Here is a 23,560-nt window from a genome sequence, read left to right on the forward strand (position 1 = left end):
TTTTCAATTATACATTCTTCAATAAAATAATATTACACGTATATAAATTTTTTTTCTTATTTTTCAACCACACATTCTTTATAAAAAAAAAAAAAGAAGGATTTATTATTTCAAAATACATTTTTAACAAAATGAGGCTCAAATAAGGGCTTAATAATCTTCATTTCATTTATAAAATACATTATGGTAGTTGATTTTATATACATTGAAAGTCTAGTCGACATAACCTATCATTGTAACTCTTTTCTAATTGTTCGACATGTAACATTAGAGATGTTGAATGGGATGAAATGTCTGAGCCTCCAAAACCCTAGACCCATGCAAGGGCGGTGTCTAGATCACCTCGTCCGTGGAAAAAATGAATGTTCATGAACCCTTTGATTGACTTAGATAATTTTACCTTAGATGTACGTGCCAACACAATTTTATTCGCTATGCCTTAGATAATTTTACCTTAGATGTACGTGCCAACACAATTTTATTCGCTATGCCTTGAAAGGGGGCGGTATCTGAATTCAGAATGTTTGATGCCTCTTGATCTTGATTGATATATATGTTTAATATACCAAATCCACATGTTTTCATAGAAAAATCTCTATCAATTAAGAATGTATATATGATTCCAATAATTCCTTCGTTATTTACTTCATATACTAGAAAAATGCATGAAAACTTTCACTGTTAACTAAGATAAGTGTTAAATGCTATCCAACATATAAAGGCTTAAAGCTAATCCTCTTAATAAAGTTACTCGATAATAGAATCCTAGACTTATTATGTATCAGAGCTCTATAATACTCGAAAGACGAAACTGTATCGGAGCACATAATGCTCGAGCCATTAGATCCATCTAGAAGCTTAAAATGGCAATAGGGTTTCAAGATTTCTGTTAAATGTGAAATTACTTGCCTACATATAAGGACTAGGACTACCATTCTTATTAGAGGAGGTCCCTTTCTAAGCCATAGAGGAGAAGGATTATCATGTTTTCCATTCAATACAGAGTTATGAGGAATACCATATTTTCCATTCAATACAGAGTCATGAAATTATATTTCTTCTTTGATATTACATGTCTATTTCCCTTGTTTTTATTCACAATATTTTTTTTGACAGGCTAACGCTGCCTCTGGAATGGGTGTGCACGACGACTGTAAACTGAAGTTCTTGGAATTAAAAGCAAAGAGAAACTACCGTTTCATTGTGTTCAAGATTGAGGCTCAACAGGTGGTGGTCGAGAAGCTTGGTGGCCCCAGAGAAAGTTACGATGATTTCACTGCCTCTCTGCCTCCTAGTGAATGCCGCTATGCTGTCTTTGATTTTGATTTTACCACTGATGAAAATGTCCAGAAGAGCAAGATTTACTTTATCGCCTGGTAAAAGTTTTCTTTGTTGTAAAAACTCAACTTGATGCATATTCAATTTCTCTATATAGTTTGTGAGGAAATAGAGATAGATACATACTAACGACAATATGACATGTTCAGTATGTAGTATTGAAGAAAAACAAGATTTTTTTTGTGGCCTGGTAAAACTTTTCTCTGTCTTCTAACTAAACTGATGAATATTCAATTTCTTTATATACAGTGTGAGAAAATAGAGACATAGATAAACAACAATGTTTGGTACGTAGTACTAAACATGATCAGACAATATCATTGGCATTTTGACATCAGTGTTGTCTACATAAATATGGTTATCGAAGATTATTTGACATTGTATTCTATCCAAACTTACGTATCAAACATGCTATAGCCCGTTTGGCTCCAGTGCAGAGACTCGCAGCACTACTTCATATCAACTGTTCCATATTGCTTAATCTGATTATTATGCAGACAAAACTAACAGATATCGACTTAATTAGCTGACTAATTAGCATATTTTGTTGGGATTTTAGGTCACCGGATTCATCGAAGGTGAGGATGAAGATGGTGTATGCAAGCACAAAGGACAGATTTAAGAGGGAATTGGATGGAATTCAAGTTGAATTGCAAGCAACTGATCCCAGTGAAATGAGCCTCGACATTGTAAAAGCTCGTGCAATTTGAATACTTTCATCCCTACTTCACTTCCCCACCACACAAAAAATGTTTGTATTTCAAGGATTATATTGTTTCATTCTTTAGTTGTTTTTATTTACAATGAACTGTTTAGCATAATGTAACACGACACGATATTCTGTAATTTTCAAATTTTTATGTTGAATATTTGTTCAAAATCAATGGAATGATAATGAACTAATTTTTGGGCTAAATTGTGGAATTGGTAGAATCAAGAGAAATTGAAAAATTCAAAATTTGATTTTTTGTCTATGCGTACGCACAGACTTATTTTTGTGCGTACACAAGATGTGTTTTGGCAAAATCAGAATTAAATTTTCATCTACTATACGTATGCAAGGTTTATACTATGTGTACGCATAGTATTAAAAATATAGTCGTTAGATGGTTTTTCAATTTGAAACTTGAGACCTGTTTTCGATTAAAAGTTGCAATTTTTCATCTTGTTTTAGCACCATTTCGTAATGTATTGATTGATGCTTATAAATAGATGATGAATGATCAAAACAAACACATTACAAACATTGAAAACATCTTACAATCCATACTTTTTTCCAAAAACAATCAAGTCTTGGTTTACATTCATATTCATTCTATCTTCGTGTTCTTCAAGTTTTGGAAGGATTTCACTTTGTGTTTTGGTGAAATTCTTTACAAGGCTTGTTACAATCTTTCAAACCATTTGTCGGAATACCCTTAAGCATCTCTTAAACATCGGAGATGGGGCAAATAACGTTTGAGGGCAGCGATATCGCGTTCAAGCCTTCACATTCGTTGTTACAATTTTTTGATTTTGTTCCTATTGTTGCCATACTTATTGTGAATTTCCTTTTTGTTTCTTCTTCATCCCTCCAATATTTACAACAATCTCAAACGTCAGTTGCTCTGATGGAGAGTGAGACTACAATGACAACCATAAAACTCATGAACCAAGATTTAGTACGGTTGGATCGGTTCGATGGAACAAACTACACTCGGTGGAAAGACAAATTGAAGTTTCTTCTCACTGTATTGAAGATCTTCTACATCCTGGATTCGAATCTTGCACCACTACCAGAACCAGCTAATGGAGAAACCGAAGCGGTGAGAAATGAAAGATAAAAGCGCCAAGAAGATGAGTTAATATGCCGTGGTCACATTCTCAACGTGTTATCAGATCGTTTGTATGACTTATATACAAACACAACTTTGGCAAATGAAATTTGGGATGAGCTCAAAAGTAAGTACAAAGTGGAAGAAGAAGGTACAAAGAAATTTTTAATTTCTAAATACTTCGATTTTAAATTTTTAGAGAATATTCCCCTTCTTCCCCAAATACATGAAATGCAAGTAAAATTTCAATAAGTTGGAGGCGGAATAAATTGACATACCGGAGACCTTTCAAGTGAGGGCTATAATTGCCAAACTTTTCGGAACTTGGAAAGGATACCGGAAGAAGATAATGCATAGTTCCAAAAATTATTCTTTGGAACAATTGCAAAGAATCTTCGGATTGAGGAAGAGTCGAGAATGCGTGATAAAAGTGACTCTCATTAGAGCACTTCCAAAGCAAATGCTGTAGAAAAATTCGAACGCCAACAAAATCCAACAAAAGGAAGCCTTCGAGGAACCTTAATAAGTTCAAGAAAAAGACCAAAAGAGGATGCTTTGTTTGTGGAAAATCTGGACACTATGTAAAAGATTGTAGACACTGGAAACACAACAACTCCGAGGGTAAAGTGAATTCCATTCAAGAAGACAAGATTGTGGCCACCGTGAGTGAATAAATGCAATTAAGGGAAATATTCTCGGCTGGTGGTATGATACTTATGCCACGGTGTATGTATCATATGACAAATCTTTGTTCAAAATATACAGTGAAGTGGATGGAGACCAAGAGATCCAAATGGGTAACGAGGTGCGGTCCAAAGTAATTGGAAAAGGAAGTGTAGAAATTATCTTCACTTCTTGGAAAAATGTTACTCTTACAAATGTACTACATGCTCCGAATATGAATATGTTCGTGAGTGTAAATATTTTGGGAAAATCGGGCATTAAAAGTGTCTTTGAATCCGGTAAACTTGTATTATCACTTAACGGACGATTGCTCAATTGGAATATGATAGTGCTATTGGAAGTCTTATAAATGCAGTTCAATGCACAAGACCAAATATAGTATATGCAATTAGTAAACTTAGTAGATTTACTAGCAATACAAGCAATGATCATTGGAGAGCCATTGGGAGAGTCATTGGGAGAGTTCTTGGATACTTAAAGAAAACCCAGAACTTAGGTCTACAATATCATAAATTCTCGACAATATTGAAAGGATTTATATATGCTAGTTGGATATTTAGCATGGGTGAAAGTAAATCCACATCGGGTTGGGTGTTCACTCTAGGAGGAGGTGCTGTTTCTTGAAAATCAAATAAACAAATATGCATAACACACTCGACCATGGAATCTGAATTTGTAGCACTTTCGAATACTGGGAAAAAGGCTGAGTAGCTTAAGGATCTCTTTTATGAAATACCTTTGGGATCGAAGAATATTTCTTCAATACCTATCATGTGTGATAGTCAAGCCACATTAACAAAAGTATACAATGAAGTATACAATAGAAAGTCTAGACATATGAGTCTAATACTTGACTACATAAGAAAATTAATAAAAAAATGGAATAATTTCCCTAAATTATGTAAGGTCAATTGAGAATTTAAAGGATCCTTTGACTAAATCTCTAAATAGAGATTTAGTGGCGTCTACGTCAAGTATGATAGGGTTAAAACTTTTTAATGAAAAATGTCCACCAATGACGGCAACCCTATATGTCATTACTCAAAAGGTAATCCACGGGTTCAAAGGGTAATACCAAGTCATTCGATATGTAGATAGTTGCAGCATTATCTAAATCCACAATGACCCTATCGTAATTAAATAATGCTGGTTGTTACTGAAGTGAGGGTTGAGCTTAAAACTTTTAATGAAGTTCAGTGCTAAAACACAAGTATCTCTAAAAGTAACAAAGATACTAGAAGAACTTCACTTAAATGAACTTCAAGGTGATGCCACCTCAATAGGGAGTTGGAGTTTCTCTCCTTAAAGTTCAATTGAATAGGATGAGCGAAAGACCATTAAAACGCTAAGCGAGTTGAGGAACTTGAAAACACGTGATACTTATGTGTGTGTTCTTACCGGTATTGTCATAATGAATAATTGGTTCAAAGCTTCCATGCTACCTCTAATTCTGACTTTACTTTGTTTGAATTACACTATGGTTAGATTCAAATCGAAAGATATCTAATCCTTATGCATAAGTGTCGTCTTTTTGAATATATGATCATATTGATTTTGAACAAGTGGAGGATTGTTGAATATTTGTTCAAAATCAATGGAATGATAATGGACTAATTGTTGGGCTCAACTATGGAATTGGTAGAATAAAAAGAAATTGAAAAATGTAAAATTTGATTTTTTACCTATGAATACGCACATGCTTATTTTTGTGCATACACGAGATGTGTTTTGACAAAATCAGAATTAAATTTGCTTCTACTATGCGTATGCAAGGTTTATACTATGCGTACGCATAGTGTTACAAAATAGCCGTTGCTGATTTTTCAATTTGAAACTTGGGAGCCGTTTTGGATTAAAATATGTTATTTTTCATCTTGTTTTGACACCATTTCATGATGTATTGATTGAGGCGTATAAATAGGTGATGAATGATCAAAACAAATACAATACAAACATTGAAAATATCTTACAATCCATACTTTGTTCCAAAAACAATCAAGTCCTGATTTACATTCATATTTATTCTATCTTTGTGTTCTTCAAGTTTTGGAAGAATTTCACTTTGTGCTTTGGTGAAATTCTTTACAAGGCTTGTTACAATCCTTCAAATCATTTACCGGAATATCCTTAAGCATCTCATAAACATCGGAGAGGAGGCAAATAACGTTTGAGGACATCGATCTTGCGTTCAAACCTTCACATTCGTTGTTATAATTTTTTGATTTTGTTCCTATTGTTACCACACTTATTGTGAATTTCCTTTTTGTTTTTTCTTCATCCCTCCAGTATTTACAACATTTTGTTGCTTTTTATTTAATGAGAGAGAATTCAACTCATTCATCTATTGATTATGATCATGTATATTAATACAAGAAGTTACGAACATAAAATAAATGTGTAGTAATACTGACAAAAACATAAAAGGTTTAAGGTTTCTACATAGGCTTATTTAGAATATCTCTCCTCTCAAGAATAGAATGAAGAGATGCAGGATCATAGGGTGTAGCCGTGGTTCATGGGCTCGAATACGAGGGACTGTCGACCAACCAGAGAGTCGGTCATGAATTTCTTCTCGACTCTTTGTGCAGTGCAAGCCATCGACTCTGAAAAAAGTTCATCTGCTCTTCGAGCCACGCTATCCTTTTATTTTAAGAACTTGGAATACTCGATCTAGAGATGGAGCATCTAAACAAATACATAATCTGTTACATCTTACAACCCATTTTAATTTTCTAGCACATTAAATAAAACTAAATATAAAAGGAACATAATTAAAGAAAACAAATAATTTTTAATTAAACGTAAAGAACACTATCAACCCTCCTTTTCCCAATCCGTCTCAGACCAAATTCTCATGGCAAGCACAATCATCAAAGTATATAAATAAACATAAAGCACGCTTGACCCATTTTAAAATTTTAATTATTATCAAAGCACATCTTCTTCTTCAAATTTCAAATGACATAATATTTGAATTGAAATCAAAATGTCCTAGGAAGTTAACGGTTGTGATCGAATGATTAGTAACAATCATCATCACGATAGTGATGATTGTGCTCCCATACAAGCCTCACATTTTATGAGAAATTCCCCACTTTCCAAATATTGAAGGGACGTAAGAGAATTTTACATAAAAACAGTAAAATAATTAATGTAGAAAATATGATTTGGATTTTTTGTCAGTCTTTTCTCAAATATTTGCAGCCTTCTATGAGAATCTTTATCATTATGCTCTCAAGTCCACCATGAAATAGTTCAAAATACAACCCTTTTGTCACATTAAATTGGACCAACCAGCCATAGAAACTGTTGACAGAATTACTTTTTAGAAAATAAGAAAATATCTGTATAATCTTGGTATGTTTTAATTGTAACTCCATATTTAGTTTGTCTCACAATTTTGTTGCTAGTAATAATTTTTTGTTTTAAATATGATACTTGTCAACAAATTATCCAATAGGTTGTTAACTGACAATCAAGCATCCACTAGGACAATGCTTGATACTCGACTATATTAATTATGGGTAAACGAAATATTAAACATAAAAGGATTTGGATTACACATCTTAAAGTTGACGCTTTAAAATCGAACACCAAGATCCAATAAGATAGAATTTATAAGATCAAACGAGCCATTCGATTTGTCTAAAACTTAAACGAGCATTCATATTTCAAGATCAGAACTATCATCTTTGTTATAACTTTCATCAATTGTAGAGCGAGTACTCTTTTTCATCCGTTGAGAATAGAAATTTGGCTTCCCAAACAAGGTCATTCTTATTATATTTTGCAAAGTAATTATGATTTATCCTTCAAAGTCTGACTTGTGAGGAATATGAATTTCACAGGACAAATAATCTTTTGTTACTATGTAAGCTTTTTATGGTAATGGTAAAGCTGATACATGCAGTTTGTGTCTGTGTGTAGGGTTTTGCTTTGTGGGTCGGGTGGGGATAAAGTAATCACGCCATCCCACACCACGCGTGACCCCCTCCTCGCTTTCCATTTTCAAAACCCAATGCCCCGCTCTCGTGCCCGTTCTAAACAAACTTCGTAATTGAGGATCCTTTTGACAGGACTTTTGAAACATTAAAAAATGTTTCTAGGACTAAAAAACTAATTTTTAACATGTTTGAATAATTTTTTGAAATTGTCTGTAGCAAACTAGTCTAAAGTAGTTTTTTCGAGATCTCTTTTACAATAAGTAGAAGTAAAAGTAAAAACTATCAAACGGGCCCATAGTCTTTTTCAATACTGATACCAGACATGTCTCGATATCATCAATTACTAAAAGGGAGGGCTCTTTTGCTCTTTCAAGTATAATATAATCAAGGGAGAGCTCTTCATATTTGAACGAGGAGCATAGCACTTCATCAAACATTCATCAATATCCCCTCTAGGCCTCTACTGCTTTGAAGAACCAAGATGTCTGTAAGTTCCTTTTGCTTTATTCATTAATACACACGCATCTATATGTATGTAGTTCTGTGTCAAAATATGAAAATTAGGTTGTTTTTTCATAGATGGTGGAGGTGAGAGTTCCTAACTTGGATTGCGAGGGATGTGCTTCAAAACTTAGAAAAGCCCTATACAAGCTCAAAGGTAATTCTTGAATGCACTCTAATTTTTACTAATTTTCAACCCTAATACTATTTGACTATCAACCCTTTTCATGCTAGTAACAAATTCTCCGTTAGACAATATTAAAGAAGAAAAACAAGTAACAAAGTCCATATTCGATTCCATCTTCCACTTCAAGGTTCAGTAACATGCAGGGCCTAATATGAATAATATTAATATCAGGTGTAGACGAGGTGGAGGTAGACATGGAGACACAGAAAATTACAGTGAGAGGCTATGCATTGGAAGAAAAGAAAGTGCTAAAGGCAATAAAACGCACAGGAAAAGCAGCAGAGCCATGGCCATATCCAGGATACTCTAATTATTTTTCATCATTTTATAAGTATCCAACTCACATTATAAACCATTATTATGATACATCAAGAAATGTGGCTGCACCCAGTGTACATACTTTCTTCCACACTCCGGCGGTTTACTCGGTGGCTGTCGCCTCCGACGAGCCTGTGGCTTCACTTTTCAGTGATGATAATCCACATGCATGTACTGTTATGTGAGAGAGCCTTTTATTTTCGTTTTCTTGATGAAAATCTTGAATTATGTTGTACTCCACTTGATATTTGTGTTATGGTTTATTAATTTATTTGAGCTTGGCATTTTTGTTTTGGACCGGACCCTCTTTATAATTTTATGTTAGTGCTAGGTTAGAAAGGTCTATAAAATATCTTAAGAGTTGTGCTACCTACACAAAGTCTGTACAGGGTCTGTGCAACAAACCCTGTGCAGGAGGCATTTTCCATATCTTAAATATGACGACTTTCTTCTGTTTGATACTAATGGAAATTAACGTTGGTTCAGTCAAATCAACTCCATTTTGTGCCTAATCAATACAAGAGAAGCATATTATAACACTCCAACAGTGTAAAAATTAATTTCAAATTGCAGAAATTCGTATTTCGAAATATTAATTAATCAAGACATTTGCCAATTATTAATTTTATTATCATATTTTAAGAAAGATAACGATTAATAACTTAATTTCTTTTTTCCATAGTGCTTTCGAGATTTTAATTGTAAAGGAAATTGACCATTTTAGTGGTCATACACATATTCAAGATTTCCCCAGCTTTAATTATTAAGAGATACTTTCCAACAAAAGTTTGGTCTTCACATCACAATTTCTAAATGAAAGGAATCTTGAAATGGGAAATGACATCATAAACAGCATTCTAAAGGATGGACATGAAAAGGCCCAAGTTGCTTTTGATTTTTAATTTTAGCCCTTGAATTATGTGCACAATAAATTATTTTTTAATATATTACTCAAATAACAATTTAGTCTTCAACTTTTAACAAAAACCAAGTTTCAAAATTAAATGTACGCAAGATTAAATACACTACTACTACTAACAACGTAAGATAATTTCAATTCAATTGCAAATGAAGCATCCAAAAAATCCATTGGGTCATAAATAAGCTATTTCCGAATTTTTATCCACATCTTATCATACTATTATAGTTATACATGTCGTTTGAATTTTGAATTCTACTTAAGAAAATAGGTGTTATATGCGTCATGTCGTTTGAATTTAAAATTCTACCTAAGAAAATACGTGTTATATGTGTCATTCTGGTATAAATAATCATTAAAAAATACAAAAGGTCCCATTTTCTGTCACTTTCTTTTAACAAAAATTGCATAAGTATTCCAATTTTCCACCATCAAACCCCAAGATAAAAAGTTGCACCCCTTCAAAAGTCTCTCCACCGGTGCTTCAAGTTTTCATTCTTTGCCAGTTCTATCATCTATGGCTCAGGTATGCTCTCCATGTAAATTCACCCCACTCCTCCCCACGCCACCCCACCCCCAGCCCCCTCTAAAGATAACAATGGTGCTCGGACAGTGCTGAAGTTGCCGGAGTTTGATAAGCCATTTTCGGTTTTGTTTTTCTTGATGGCAAGTGACGCCCAGTCTTACACGCAACAAAAATAGATGATTTGCTTAAAACTAACATTTAACGCAATGAATAATGATGAGACTATCTTATTTTCCATGGATCTTACCTTTTGAATTGTGATATAGCAGAAGGTGGTGCTGAAGGTTTTGACAATGACTGATGATAAAACAAAGCAGAAAGCAATAGAAGCTGCAGCAGATATACATGGTAATGGTGCAGAAAAATGAATTCCCTCTTCTTTTTTATTAATTTTTACTTATAATAATCTCCAATATTTGTTTGTAAAAACAGGGGTGGATTCAATTGCTGCTAATCTGCAGGAGCAGAAGCTGACGGTAATAGGAGAAATGGATGCAGTTGCAGTGGTGAAGAAATTGAAGAAAGTAGCTCCGGTTGATCTTTTGTCAGTTGGACCAGCAAAGGAAGAGAAAAAGGAAGAAAAGAAAGAAGAGGCTCCTAAGAAAGAGGACAAGAAACCAGCGGAGGAAAAGAAAGCTGAAGAGAAGAAACCAGCGGAAAAGAAGTAAACATATTTTCCTTTCTAGAAGTTTTACATGAATAAAACTCTTAAAAGACATTTTCACAAACACATACCCATAAATCATATGATGAATCATCCTCTCCACAAGTAATATCAAGAGTTATTATTATCTTTTGTTATTTGGAAAATTATGTATTTTTATTTTTTTTTTCCGTATTGCCTTGCTCAATCTTTGATATGCCACTTCATTATCAAGAAAAGTAATGTAATTTAATGGGACGAAGCAAAATTTTTGTGTAAGAATTAATACATGAAATGTTTGCAAAGATTACGACTCAATGCGTTACTATAGTAATACATTCATATTATTTCATTAGAGTTGAACCAACAAGATGAATCAAATGAGTTCTTGAACCAATTTCAATGTGAACGGAGATTATTATCATGGCTACGCAAGTGGATTCAGATCCTTGATTACGCATCTTATGCCTATTGGCTTTCTTGAGGGTCATTTTCCATTACAAAATAAAATTATCAGAAGGGTCCAAAAGACAATTAAAACCTATTGAATTAGGGAAAAAATGACCCTACTTTCGGGCTTTTCAAGCATCTTTCAGCCAAACGCCGCTGGAATATGACTTGCAGTAATGATTCATTAGGTCATTCATACGCCAGCCAGTTAGTTCTATAAAAAGGTTGAACCCCAACCTTAAGGGTCCCCCGCTGTCCCTGTCCTGAAACATCGTGAGAGAGGTAAATCGCAGGTCATGTCTCCAAGGGTACAAGGTGGAAGGCTACTTGTACACTTGCACTTATCCAATAGCCAAATTCATATTTCAGGATTCGAATCCTTGACGCGATAACCTCAAGTAAAGTTGGATTTTTTCACCCTCCCCTTTTACCACTTGAAGATGTGCCCTGGGGGCAACCACCCAGTTAGTTCTATACATATATATCAAATAACAGAGGCCGCGTGAGAATGTTTATATTATTATATATTATCTAAAAAATATTTGGTCAATTTGTGCATGAACTTGAACTAAAATTTGCTATCACTAGCGGCCCACAAATTTATGACCTGTACCAAAACTCACTTTTCTTATTCAGTTATTTCATGGTGTGAAAACAGATTAAAGATCCTTTTCAGTGCAAAATATTTCTTTAGGCAGGCTGGTGCCGAGCATAACCCGCCTTAAAATATCCCAAGCAAATAGGCAGGGGTGGAGCTAGCACCCGACAAGGCGGGCGGATCTAGCACCCAGCGAGTCGACGCGGCCGCCCGTGCTAAATCTGTTGAGAAGGAAGGTTAATGAACAATTATTATTCTATATACATATATATATACACTCTTCTTTTCAATTTTTAAAACCGTAAATAATAAGTAAATATTAATTAATAATTGTACCAACATCCAACAAAAGCGAATGAAGCTCAAGTGGCAGAAAAGTCACTTTATACGTTAGAGGTATGGGGATCAATTCCATATAATCCCACTTTTTCGTTTAATTTTTTAATACAATAAATAAATAAATAAAAACTAAACAATTATATATTTTTAATTTTCATTTTTGAAATAATTTCTTTAAAAATTTATTGACTCAAATTATTACTTCATAATTTATATACTATTATTGTTAGGTTTTATCAATTTATTTTATAAAATTAAATTTGGACAATTTATGTATTGCTTTTTATTCTTTTAAGAGTTCAAAAAATATTTTTTTCTTTAGAAATTAAAAATTATTCTAATTCTAAAAATCATTACTTTCAAAATTTTGCATAACTTTCACCTAAACTCGAAGCTTGTCTTTACCGTTTAATCATACTTTATATATAACTTTCATCTTATCTCGCTTAAGCTAGTAAAAAATTTGAAACTTGATCATAAATATATGATTGTGAACTATTTTCTCATTATTTTGGGTTGTATTGGATTATATTTTTAAATGTATATGATTTTTACATTTTAGTGTATTTATACATTGATAGAAATTTTTTTAGTATTATTTAATTAAATATTAATAAATAATTTTACTATTGTAGTCGTCAAAGTTCAGTTGTCGCCCTAGTTGACTTAACATCCTGGATCCGCCACTGCATGGAGGCCGCCTGTACTAGCTCCTCCGAATTTTATTTTATTTATTTATTTATTTATTTTTCTGTATATTGGGAAGCTGTTCAAGCGGCCACGCGAGCTTTGCTTGAATCCACCACAGCTCACTTGAATTCCTGGATCTGTCAAGGCAACCGATCCCAATCACGCCACCTTCACCTGAAGCAAAACAGGTCTAAAACATTAGAATGTTTATGTATGGCAATTTCTTTATCTTGCCATAAGATTTGACACTAGGGTCAGCAAAGTTTCAATTAATAAAATGCATTCCTTCACTAATAAAGCAAGAAAACAGAAAAATAAGACAAGAAGCTTGCATACAAGAACAAGGACAATTCTTTAACTGTACGAACAGATCATTCTTGATAATTTTAATCAGAATAGAAACAAATATGTCAATAATTGATAAAATCTGACGAAAATATGAGGGGATACTTTCAACCACTAAATTAACGTTTTGTTGCCCCTTCAAGCCTCTCTGGAACGGAAACGACTCCAAGAGAATAAGAGAAGCTTTGACTAAATCTGATATCAGCACATTGCCAATAAAAAATAACCTCTAATACCAACTCATCTTCACCAGTTCAATTGCTTTGCTATAGTGTGACTCGCGAGTGTATGACTCTAGACGGGCACCGTCTGCATGCAAGAGCAAAAGAAAATATGCAGTAGGAAATCCCAGAATATAATCTACGCTATTTGCATTCTCTTGTCTAGCATTGTGCTCAACTTCATATTTGTGCATGAATTTGATTGTCATTAACATCAATTACATGCAGAATGACAATGAGTACCTTAGTCTTTATAATTCATGTCTTCTCTATAATGCTTGGCAAAGCTTTAAATTAGCAAAAGTTACTTAGAAAGTAACTTTTTTACTTCTAGACATGTTTGGATAAATTACTTTTTTATTTACCTTCAAGGAAAAAGAAATACATTTTTCCAAAGTAACTCTTTACTTTCAAAACAGATAACTTATTCTCAAGTATGATCTTTAAAAATATATCCCTAAGACTTACTCACTTACTTATAAGTAAACCTTTCTAGCTTAGCCAAACATGCTGGTTTAGAAGCTTAGAAATAGAGGGGGAAAAATGGTCTGACCTCTATATAAACTGGCTGATCACTTTGACGGTAAGGCCCAATCTGGACAGAGTTGGAGTTAATATCCATAAGAGTATTAGCTTCTAGAAATGATAAATGATGCACAGGAAAGTCGATGTCCACCTAAGAATTTGATCTTGAGATTTGTGTAAGTATCATATTCGAAGAAGCTACCAACATTAGAAAACATTTAAACCAAACACATACATTGGAAAACATAAGAGAAAATCAATCAACCAGTCAACGAACGAACAATCAAATTCAATATAACCAAATTAAATCTACAAGAAAGAAAACTATTATTTTCTCACAAACAACAATAATCCCAAAATGAAAAACAGTGTAAGTATTACGTTCGAAGAATCCACATACAATGAAAAACAAAAGAAAGAAATCAGTGAAGGTGAACATCGGGCTTAAGTTTAGTGATAGCATAATAACTGTTGTTGATGATGCCAAGAATGCACTCCGGGAGTACCAGGGGTCATGTTCTTTCTAATTCCTTCAAACTGAGGCATGAAATCTCCTAGAAGACTTGTGTTTATATGTTAGCGCATGAACATGCAATGATGTTTAGCTACATAAATGGATAAGAATTATCTTGAAAGGCTAGCAATGATGAGGAAAACTAATTCCTGTAGCAGAAAATTCGGAAAGGCATCGTTTTCTTTTCGTGTCAGTATTTAGAAATTCTTTTTGAGAGCTCAATTGAATATTCTTGCCACAATTTAACAGCATATGTAACTATTCATGATTCAAAAGATTAATTGCTGCCAGAGGCTTGTCCCCTTTACCGAGAACATGGAATAGAAGATTAAATGTATGAAAATCAGGGGAAAATCCATTCCTTCCCATTTCATCAAGTAATCCGTGAAATTGATCAAGTTTCCCCAACCTAAACTTTGCAGACATAATGATATTATAAGTTTAACATGTCTGGAAAATGACCTGCTACTAACATCTGCGGATACACCCACTCAATCAACCTATATTGATTAACTATCAGAAGAGCATGTAAAATTGCATTAAATGAATTCTTAAACGGCCTATAATTAAATGTCTTTTTGACTTAATAAACTACAACCTTTCTAGCTAATCCAGCCTCTCCACAAGTACATATCAATATATTGAAAGTGCGTGCAGTAGTTGGGTACCCTTTCTCAACCATCTCATCAACTAATCTCCACATTGCCTTATATTCCTCTGACTCCGCAAATATCTTCATTATCAAGTGGTGTGCATTTGTCGTGTGTCTGTAGTTCTCTTATTCGCCGGACCACACAAAAAACTTGTATCCCAGCTTTCCACACCTGTTTCGGTTAATGTAATTTATCATTTTCAAGATACCATAGAGAACTTCTCTCACGAGAAAACCCAAAACGCTTATACCTAAATCACTTAAATTCGCTTTCACATTGAATCCAGGACCATCTTGATGGAGAATTTCAAGAATTCTCGCAGCATCACTTCTCGCCTCGTCAATGAAATTCTGTTTCCTAGAGAAGTTTGAGTGAGAATGGCCCTCAAAATCACCATTGACTATCAAAGAACCAATTGAATCATATAAAGTTGTAGGCTTTTCATCATCCACATTGTACTCACAACTCAAACTTTTCCAAGATTCATTAAGAAAATCCTCGACTCTGGCAAACCCATTTTCGACGCCATCATCGTTGAAATGTTGACTACATACACGGTGCAAAAATATGCAAAAGGAAGAAAATCACTTGAAAATTCTTGGACCAGAAAGAGCTACAGAGTACATGACAAAAGTATATTACAGATGGAAAAAAAAAAAAAAAAAACCATTATAGCAGTAGCTCATTAGCACCCATAAATTCAAAGACGCCCAACAAATGATATCTAAATCCAAGCACAGAGACTTCCAACATGTGAAGTTCCACAAATCGAAAACTACCCGCTAAATGGAATACTGTTACACACATTTCGGTAGTTATGTGTTGAAAAGATCATTCATTGGACCAAAAGTATGAGCTCTATGCCTCTATGTTGTTTGTGTTAACTGTAGCCCAGATTGAATTTGATTGGAACAATTCTGAGGGTTTTAGAGAACAGAAGAGTCGTTAGTTTTGAAAACAAAGGCTTGGAGAAGGGGAAAAAATTTACAGAAAAAAGATGATGAAATTAGAAAGAAGTCTAAAACAAATTCGAAGGTTTGAATCTGGGATCGCTACTCTCAAACCATGCCCTTGTTTGTTTGAGCCCCATGTTTGTTTGAGCCCCATGTTTGAGGACAAAATGAATTTTTGAACAGTATATTGATGAAAAATATATGATTAAAAAATAAGAAAAAGTTTTTAATTTGCGTATAATATTATTTTTATTGAAGAATGTGTGATTGAAATGGTGTCAAATCACTGTTGAATAATGTATTTTGAAGGAAAAATGGGCCTTATATTTGCTCCCTTTTAGAGATTGAATGAGATGTTTAAGGATTTTGACATATGATTTGTAAGATTATATCAAGTGTTGTAAATGATTTATCACTGAAACAAAAGTGCAATCCCCTAAAACTTTAAGAACACTTAGGAAGATATTGAATATGAACGTAAATCAATAGTTTGATTTAATGTAGAATGATATGTGGATCTCAAGATGTTTTTCAATATTTTTAATGTGTTTGTATTGATCATTCATCACTTATTTATATGCCTCAATCAATACACTATGAAATGGTGTCAAAACATGATGAAAAGTGACAACTTTTAATAAAAACGTTCAATAAGTTTCAAATTGAAAAACTAGTCAACAGTTAATTTTTAACACTATGCGTACAAATAGTATAGTATAAATCTTGCGTACGCATAGTAGAAACAAATTTGATTTTGTTTTGGCTAACACACATCTCGTGTACGCACAAAATGTATAAGCAAAAAATCAAATTTTCCATTTTTGAATTTCTTTTGATTCTTCTAATACTAGAATTGAGCCCAAGAATTAACTCATTATCCCATTGATTTTGAACAAATATTCAACTATTAGTAGAGGGGAAAAGGACTCACCTGTAAGTAGAAATTTAGGGTGTCCTTCGTGGTCTTCTCAGCAGACCAGGATTTTAGGTTCTGCCTCAGAGAAGTGTTCGATTCAAACTGACAAGTAGATGAAAAGAGAGAATAGTGAAATACTAAAATCTCCAATGTCAGAAAAACCATGGGGTCTGAAAGAAAATTCACGAAATCTGGACCCTTCATTAATAAATTAAAAAATTGCACTAATCATTTACGTTTTTACATGGTCATATATTTGCAAATAGTTCAATGAATAATCTACTTAAAGAATGTGATAGGAGAAAAATGAGTGGTTAAAAAATCAAGTGCGGCTGAAAATGTGTTACCAAAAAAATGAATTTTCTGAGAATTTAACACAAACAAGGAATTAATGTAGCATGTAAGTTTTTATAGTGTGTTTCTAAATATTTAGATTTAGATCTTTGACCTTTAATTTGATAGTAATTAGATCTCAATGAAGAAAATTGAGTTAATTACTCTAATGGTCATGAACTTATATATATATATATCTGTGTGCGCGCGAGCGCGGGCGCGCGCTCACGAAAATTAAAATGTCGAGTTTTTATAGCTGGACTTTAAAAAACATTGTACGTTACTCACTAACATAGCTTTCGTCTCAAACTTCTAATGAAATTGAAGGCGTGATTGACGAAATGCACGTGACGTCCGGTGAAACAGTTAAACTTTGAAGTGGTCGAATTTAGTTACTAAACATTAAAAAATGTTTTCTATTGTTCATTAAACTTTGAGGTGGTTGGATTTTGGCCATTGAATTTTGATACAGTCGAACTTTGGCCACTAAACTTTGAAAAATGTTTTCCGTTGCTCACTGTAAATTTGGATTTAATTAAGCCTCTATTTATCTCCCTTTAAATAAAAATTTTTAATTTTCATACTCATTTTTAATCACAGATAGTACTCGATACTTATAATATGGATTTAATAGAAGACGTTTTGCAAAGTTGTGTAAACTTGCAATGAAACACATAATATATTTATTGTTAAAATTAAATTAAATTAAATTCTCTTGTTTGATGACCATTATTTAAAAAAAAAAAAGAGTTTTAAATTTGGAGAATGTGTGATTAAAAAGTTAAAAAAATTTTGAGTATTTAAATGTGTGGTTAAAAATAAGTATGAAAATTAAGGAATTTTGTTTTAAATGGAGATAAACATATACTTGACTTAATTACATTCAAATTTATAGTGAACAATAGAAGACGTTTTTAAAAGTTTAGTGACCAAAATTCGATCACCTCAAAATTTAGTGAAAAATAGAAGGTATTTTTTAACGTTTAGTATCCAAAATTTGACTATCTCAAAATTTAATGTTGAGACGGATGCGACATGTGCATTCCGTCAATCATATCATCAATTTCATTAGAAGTTTGAGACGGAAGTTAGTCAATGACTAACGACAATATTTTTCAAAGTTTAGTGGTCAAAACTTGACATTATATCTATATAACCCATTGATCCATTGGCCAACGGATAGCCCAACCTCATATTAGTGCATCTTAATCAATAGAACCTCGAGTCATTAGAACGGGACTTTCACATTGGGATGCGAATCTCTTTAAGGTAGTAAATCTTTTCAGAATAACACCTTGAGCAGTAATATCCCCTATTGGGGCCTCGTTCCCTTCTAGGTACTAATTCAGAAGTCCATCTCCTATTCAAGGAAGCCTCACTCTCCTTGATGAAAATCTTTTTGATGAACTAAGATTCCTATTCTTAGTAGGGCTTCTAAGCCCATGAATCATGAAGCTCCTTCAGGCGTCCAAATCCCATGATGACTCCTACAAACTAGTATATATATGTGCCTTTAGGTTCGTTATTTCGTACATTACTCATTGTAATTTGTAAACTCGACATTTTTCAAAGTTCAACATTTATGTTAGTGAGTAACATATAACATATTTTTAAAATTTAGTGGTCAAAACTCGACATTTTAAACTTTAATGAGTAATCGAAAATATGGACCTAGGTTCAACCAAAACTCAACATTTTAAATTTCAATGGTTAATCAAAAATATGGTCCTAAGTTCATTGACTATTGGAACAATTAATTCCATATTTTGAAAAGCTTGAAAAATCACTTATAATTAAATAAATAAGTTTTAGAATAAATAATATTCAATGAGTAAAAATTAAAAATAAACAACTTTCTTATTTCAATTATAATTTATAATTATTTAAGAAATAACAAAAAGTAAATAATCTATGTAAAAAAGTATTTTTTATAGTTCTAAATAGAAATTGTAGCCAAAATAAGGTAGAGAGACAAGTGAATAAAACCTCCCAAATCGAGTTGATTGTTTCGACACTCACTGAACTTTACAAAGTGTCACGTTTCACTTACTGAACTTTATGTTGCATCCTATCACTTACTGAACTTTGAAAATTGAACTTCATTACTCATCGGATTAATTTCATCTACACCGTTTGCTTACGTGGATGAACAACTTTGGTATTTGGCAGTTAATTTACTCCAATTCAACATTGAATTGCCAAGTCATTAATCCTCAAACACGCATCTTCTAATGAAAGCACGAGATGGAATGAAATATATATACAAAAGAACGAGATCGATCTCTCAAATTTGAAGTTCCCAAAAAATTGTGTGAATCCTAACCCCAAATCAGAATTAAATCGAAATTGGAGGCCCGGCAACGGTGATTCTTCAAACCGTTGAAACGGAGAAAACAAATGGTGGTAACTTCGAATTTTTCCCATCATTTTTTACAATAATGTCATTACTGCTGGCTTTATTGTTCGAAGTACAAGTTTTTGAAATCACTGTTGCTGTTGTTGCTGAAAGAGATTGGCGGTGTACTAGAGTTCGAAAGTAGTTGCCCACTGTGAAATCCAACTGGTAGTAAGAGTTTTGATTATTCAACTAGTCTCTTCCCCATTACCTTGTGCTTGTTTAATTCTCCTTCTACTTGTTGGTCAAAACTTCATGCTTGCTATATACCTCTAACCAAATGAGGCAAGAAGCTTTTGAGATGGTTATTGCAGATGATTTAAATTCCAATGAGCAACACTTATGGAACCTTATGTAGCAAAATATGTTTGATTCTGAACGGGTGTTTTTACAGCTAGTTGTTGGTAATAGCTAGGTCTATTTCATACGAAACAACGATGTCCAAATTGTGTAGATGGCTTTATGAGATGGATGGAGGTAGAAAAGATTGCAAACATTGGTTGGTTATTCTTTTGTTGCACTAGAGATTGCGAATTTTTTAAGTGGAGTAACGTTTTACCAGACAAACGAAAACCATTACAAGATGAGAGTCAGTCCAGTAGTGTTAAAGATGAAAGGGAATCAAGATGCGATTGTTCAGCAATTCATAACCCTACACAACAAACTGACGATCTATCGGGTTTGTTCAAAACTTGTACTTGAATTACCAAACAATCGGACGTCGAGATATCCATTAACATTACGTTCCGCAAGAGAAAAAAAGATATGAATGCGAATGAAAAACATAAATTCCAACTATGTATTTGAATAGAACGCGTTTTAAATTTAATGTTTTTGTATGTATCACGAGATGTTTCATGATTTAAATTGTATGTGTTGTTGATGGTAAACTGGTGAAGTTTGCCTATCTTGGATATTTCATTATGTTATGTACTGGATACTATTTAAGTATGCGGAATTAGTTTACATATGCTTTTGTTGATATTTGGTGAATGGTGGTTTGTGTTCAACTTTTTGTTTTGTAAAATCTTACCTGAAATGGGACAGCTCAATTTGAAGTGTTGGTGGTATCTATAGAAGTTTATATATAACTTTTTTTTGTAAAATGATAATTTTTGTGTTCTCTAGTTCACTATATATGTTGGTTTCGGGGTTTATGTGAGCGGTATGATGGTTGTTGATGTTTGTATCAAAACAAATTAATGTTTAACTCGCAGGAGCGTGATCAAACTATCGATATGTGAACTTGAAAGTGTAGTACAAAACCACAAAATCAAGGTATCAAAATGAAACAAGAAAAGGAGAAGAAAAAGAAATGAAATTCGAAGCAAGTGATGTCACTTTCTCCTTAAGACAATATTGCCCCGCTATGGTGCTCACGGTTGATAGCACTTGTCTCCCAAGATACAACGGATGTTTAATCTTGTGGTAGCAGCACTTCACACCACAAGAACCGGCAAACCGACGGAATTTCCCCTTTACAAAGGAAGAGAGATTTTGTAAGAGAAGAAGAGTGCTCAATGCAAAATATGAGTTGGTGTTTTTTAGGGACGTCTAAGGAGTCCTATTTATAGAGGAGAAAGGGGTGTGGATGAAGTAGTGTGGGCCAAATCGTGCAATCTTTCGAATAGTTGTCTCAAATTTCGCTTGAGCGATCGAGACTGTCGCTCGAGCGAACATCGAGCGACAGTGTATTTTAACCCTTTTCCACCGTATTTTCCTCCAATCTTTGGACCGCAATTTCTCATTCACCAGGAATTAATTTCTAATGTCCAAATATACTACGATCATCTATTCGATAAGTAGAACAAGTTGGCCTTTTTACTTTTGTAATTTGTCCATCGGATCAAGTTCGGCCGAAGTTGACACATTAGTCACGCTTTTCGATTTCAATTTTTACTTAACCAATTTTCAATCTTTAATGTTAATTTGGAAACCAATTTTTAACAATCCCCCACATGAATGGAAATTCGAGTATGCAAATGATATGCGACACGATACATGCAATTGTAGAGAGAGAGCGGAGAAATATTGCATCGGGCAAGGTAGCTTTCGGCTTTGAACATTCCCTAGTGAAATATTATCGAGCTTACTTAGCTAGTTGGTGAACGTGATGTCTTGAACCGACCAGTCGTTAGTGTAAGCTGAGACAATAATACTCACACAATGTCTTCCCTAATTCCATTCTTGGTTCTCATGACTTGGTTCATTTTGGCCCTAAACCCATCTTAGTTCTGCAAATGTTTTAGATAATTTAAGCCTTGAATAATTTTCATTGAAGTAGCCTCACTTCACACTCACATGGGTGACATCCTATTAAGAGTATTATGCCCTACTCCACTTGACTTAATCAAAATATAAGAATTATTAAAAGATTATCTTAACCTCTTCCAATTCTGCAGAAAGCACTTTGGTATCATAGGAATAAGTTATGAAATTATTTTCTAAGTGCTTCATGGAATCCTCATAACTTAGTTGTCCATTTGAACCAAAATCTTGGAATCTCCAGTCAACAATGTAGGGTTACCATTACAAGGACTCTAACGTATTAGGCTTTAATCCCCGATAGGCAACGTATTTGATCTGTTGGCAAACCTTTCATAAGTAGATCCACAACATTCTCCTTTGATTTCACATAATCTATGGAGATGACGTCCATTGAGATCAGTTGTTTAATGGTATTATGTCTCCGACGTATATGTCTAGACTTACCATTGTACATGCTGCTTTTAGCCCTTTCAATAGCCGATTGATTACCATTACAAGGACTCTAACGTATTAGGCTTTAATCCCCGATAGGCAACGTATTTGATCTGTTGGCAAACCTTTCATAAGTGGATCCACAACATTCTCCTTTGATTTCACATAATCTATGGAGATGACGTCCATTGAGATCAGTTGTTTAATGGTATTATGTCTCCGACGTATATGTCTAGACTTACCATTGTACATGCTGCTTTTAGCCCTTTCAATAGCCGATTGATTATCGCAATGTATGCTTATGGCAGGTACCGGCTTAGGCCAACATGGAACATCTTCTAAAAAATTTCGAAACCATTCTACTTCTTCACCAGCTTTGTCCAAAGCAATAAACTCTGATTTTATAGTTGATCGAGCTATACACATTTGCTTTGAAGATTTCCTTGAGATAGCAGCTCCACCAAGTATAAACACATAGCAACTTGTGGATTTGGAATCCTTCATATCGGATATCCAATTCGCATCACAATATCCTTCTAATACCGCAAGATATTTTGTGAAATGTAATTCATAGGTTATGGTATACTTCAAGTACCTAAGGACCCTTATCAATGCTGCACAATGATCATGGCTTGGATTACTCGTGAATTTACTAAGTTTATTCACCGCAAACGCAATGTCCGATCGAGTGCAGTTTGTAACATACATTAGACTGCCAATTATTTGTGAATATCTTAGTTGTGACATGCTTTTTCCCTTATTTTTGACCAAGTGTAGACTTGTGTCAATAGGAGTTTTTGCAGGACTTTCCTCAAATACTTCAAACTTCTTAAGTATTTTCTCAACGTAATGAGATTGGGAAAGTACGATTCCTTCCAATGTTCTAGAGATCTTTATCCCTAGTATTACATCTGCCACACCCATGTCTTTCATGTCAAAATGCTTTGTTAGCATTTTCTTATTGTTTGTCAACATTTCGTGACTATTGCTCATTATCAACATATCATCTACATATAGATATATTATCCATAGGCATTTGGTGTATTCTTCACAT

At 33.7% G+C, this 23,560-nt stretch overlaps 3 protein-coding genes and 1 pseudogene across 6 annotated transcripts; 3 read left to right on the top strand and 1 right to left on the bottom strand.

The window, feature by feature from the left end:
• Window positions 1–1,109: 1,109 nt before the first annotated feature.
• On the top strand, window positions 1,110–2,247 carry LOC111404995 (actin-depolymerizing factor 12-like). The gene is made up of 2 exons (XM_023033713.1): window positions 1,110–1,376; window positions 1,898–2,247. Exons 1-2 carry the CDS (start codon window positions 1,135–1,137, stop codon window positions 2,046–2,048), a joined length of 393 nt encoding a protein of 130 aa, XP_022889481.1. The 5' UTR covers window positions 1,110–1,134; the 3' UTR covers window positions 2,049–2,247.
• A 5,903-nt stretch (window positions 2,248–8,150) lies between these two features.
• LOC111404996 (heavy metal-associated isoprenylated plant protein 31) lies at window positions 8,151–9,079 on the top strand. Of its 3 annotated transcripts, none has more exons than XM_023033715.1 (3): window positions 8,151–8,267; window positions 8,345–8,438; window positions 8,640–9,079. In XM_023033715.1, the coding sequence occupies exons 2-3, from the start codon at window positions 8,360–8,362 to the stop codon at window positions 8,969–8,971; spliced, it is 411 nt and encodes a 136-aa protein (XP_022889483.1). In that variant the 5' UTR covers window positions 8,151–8,267; window positions 8,345–8,359; the 3' UTR covers window positions 8,972–9,079. The 3 variants fall into 3 exon arrangements, with proteins under 3 accessions (XP_022889483.1, XP_022889484.1, XP_022889482.1); XM_023033716.1 differs by having other exon boundaries at window positions 8,152–8,263; window positions 8,360–8,438; XM_023033714.1 differs by having other exon boundaries at window positions 8,153–8,267; window positions 8,360–8,438.
• A 1,005-nt stretch (window positions 9,080–10,084) lies between these two features.
• LOC111404221 (heavy metal-associated isoprenylated plant protein 39-like) lies at window positions 10,085–11,184 on the top strand. Of its 2 annotated transcripts, none has more exons than XM_023033005.1 (3): window positions 10,085–10,231; window positions 10,498–10,579; window positions 10,664–11,184. In XM_023033005.1, the coding sequence occupies exons 1-3, from the start codon at window positions 10,223–10,225 to the stop codon at window positions 10,897–10,899; spliced, it is 327 nt and encodes a 108-aa protein (XP_022888773.1). In that variant the 5' UTR covers window positions 10,085–10,222; the 3' UTR covers window positions 10,900–11,184. The 2 variants fall into 2 exon arrangements, with proteins under 2 accessions (XP_022888773.1, XP_022888774.1); XM_023033006.1 differs by having other exon boundaries at window positions 10,087–10,231; window positions 10,501–10,579.
• Window positions 11,185–14,814: 3,630 nt separating this feature from the next.
• Window positions 14,815–17,282, bottom strand: LOC111404807 (annotated as a pseudogene).
• Between the last annotated feature and the right edge of the window lie 6,278 nt (window positions 17,283–23,560).

This window comes from Olea europaea, chromosome 11 (assembly GCF_002742605.1).
Source record: "Olea europaea var. sylvestris chromosome 11, O_europaea_v1, whole genome shotgun sequence".
In the NCBI taxonomy this organism is placed as follows: Eukaryota; Viridiplantae; Streptophyta; class Magnoliopsida; order Lamiales; family Oleaceae; genus Olea; species Olea europaea.

Excerpts from the sequence above, each read along its gene's own strand:
- LOC111404995 (XM_023033713.1), top strand. The coding sequence starts at position 1,135 with ATGGGTGTGCACGACGACTGTAAACTGAAGTTCTTGGAATTAAAAGCA. Across the intron at positions 1,377-1,897 it reads AAGATTTACTTTATCGCCTG|GTCACCGGATTCATCGAAGG; the intron begins GTAAAAGTTTTC and ends TTGGGATTTTAG.
- LOC111404996 (XM_023033714.1), top strand. Across the intron at positions 8,439-8,639 it reads AGCCCTATACAAGCTCAAAG|GTGTAGACGAGGTGGAGGTA; the intron begins GTAATTCTTGAA and ends TATTAATATCAG.
- LOC111404221 (XM_023033005.1), top strand. Across the intron at positions 10,580-10,663 it reads AGCTGCAGCAGATATACATG|GGGTGGATTCAATTGCTGCT; the intron begins GTAATGGTGCAG and ends TTGTAAAAACAG.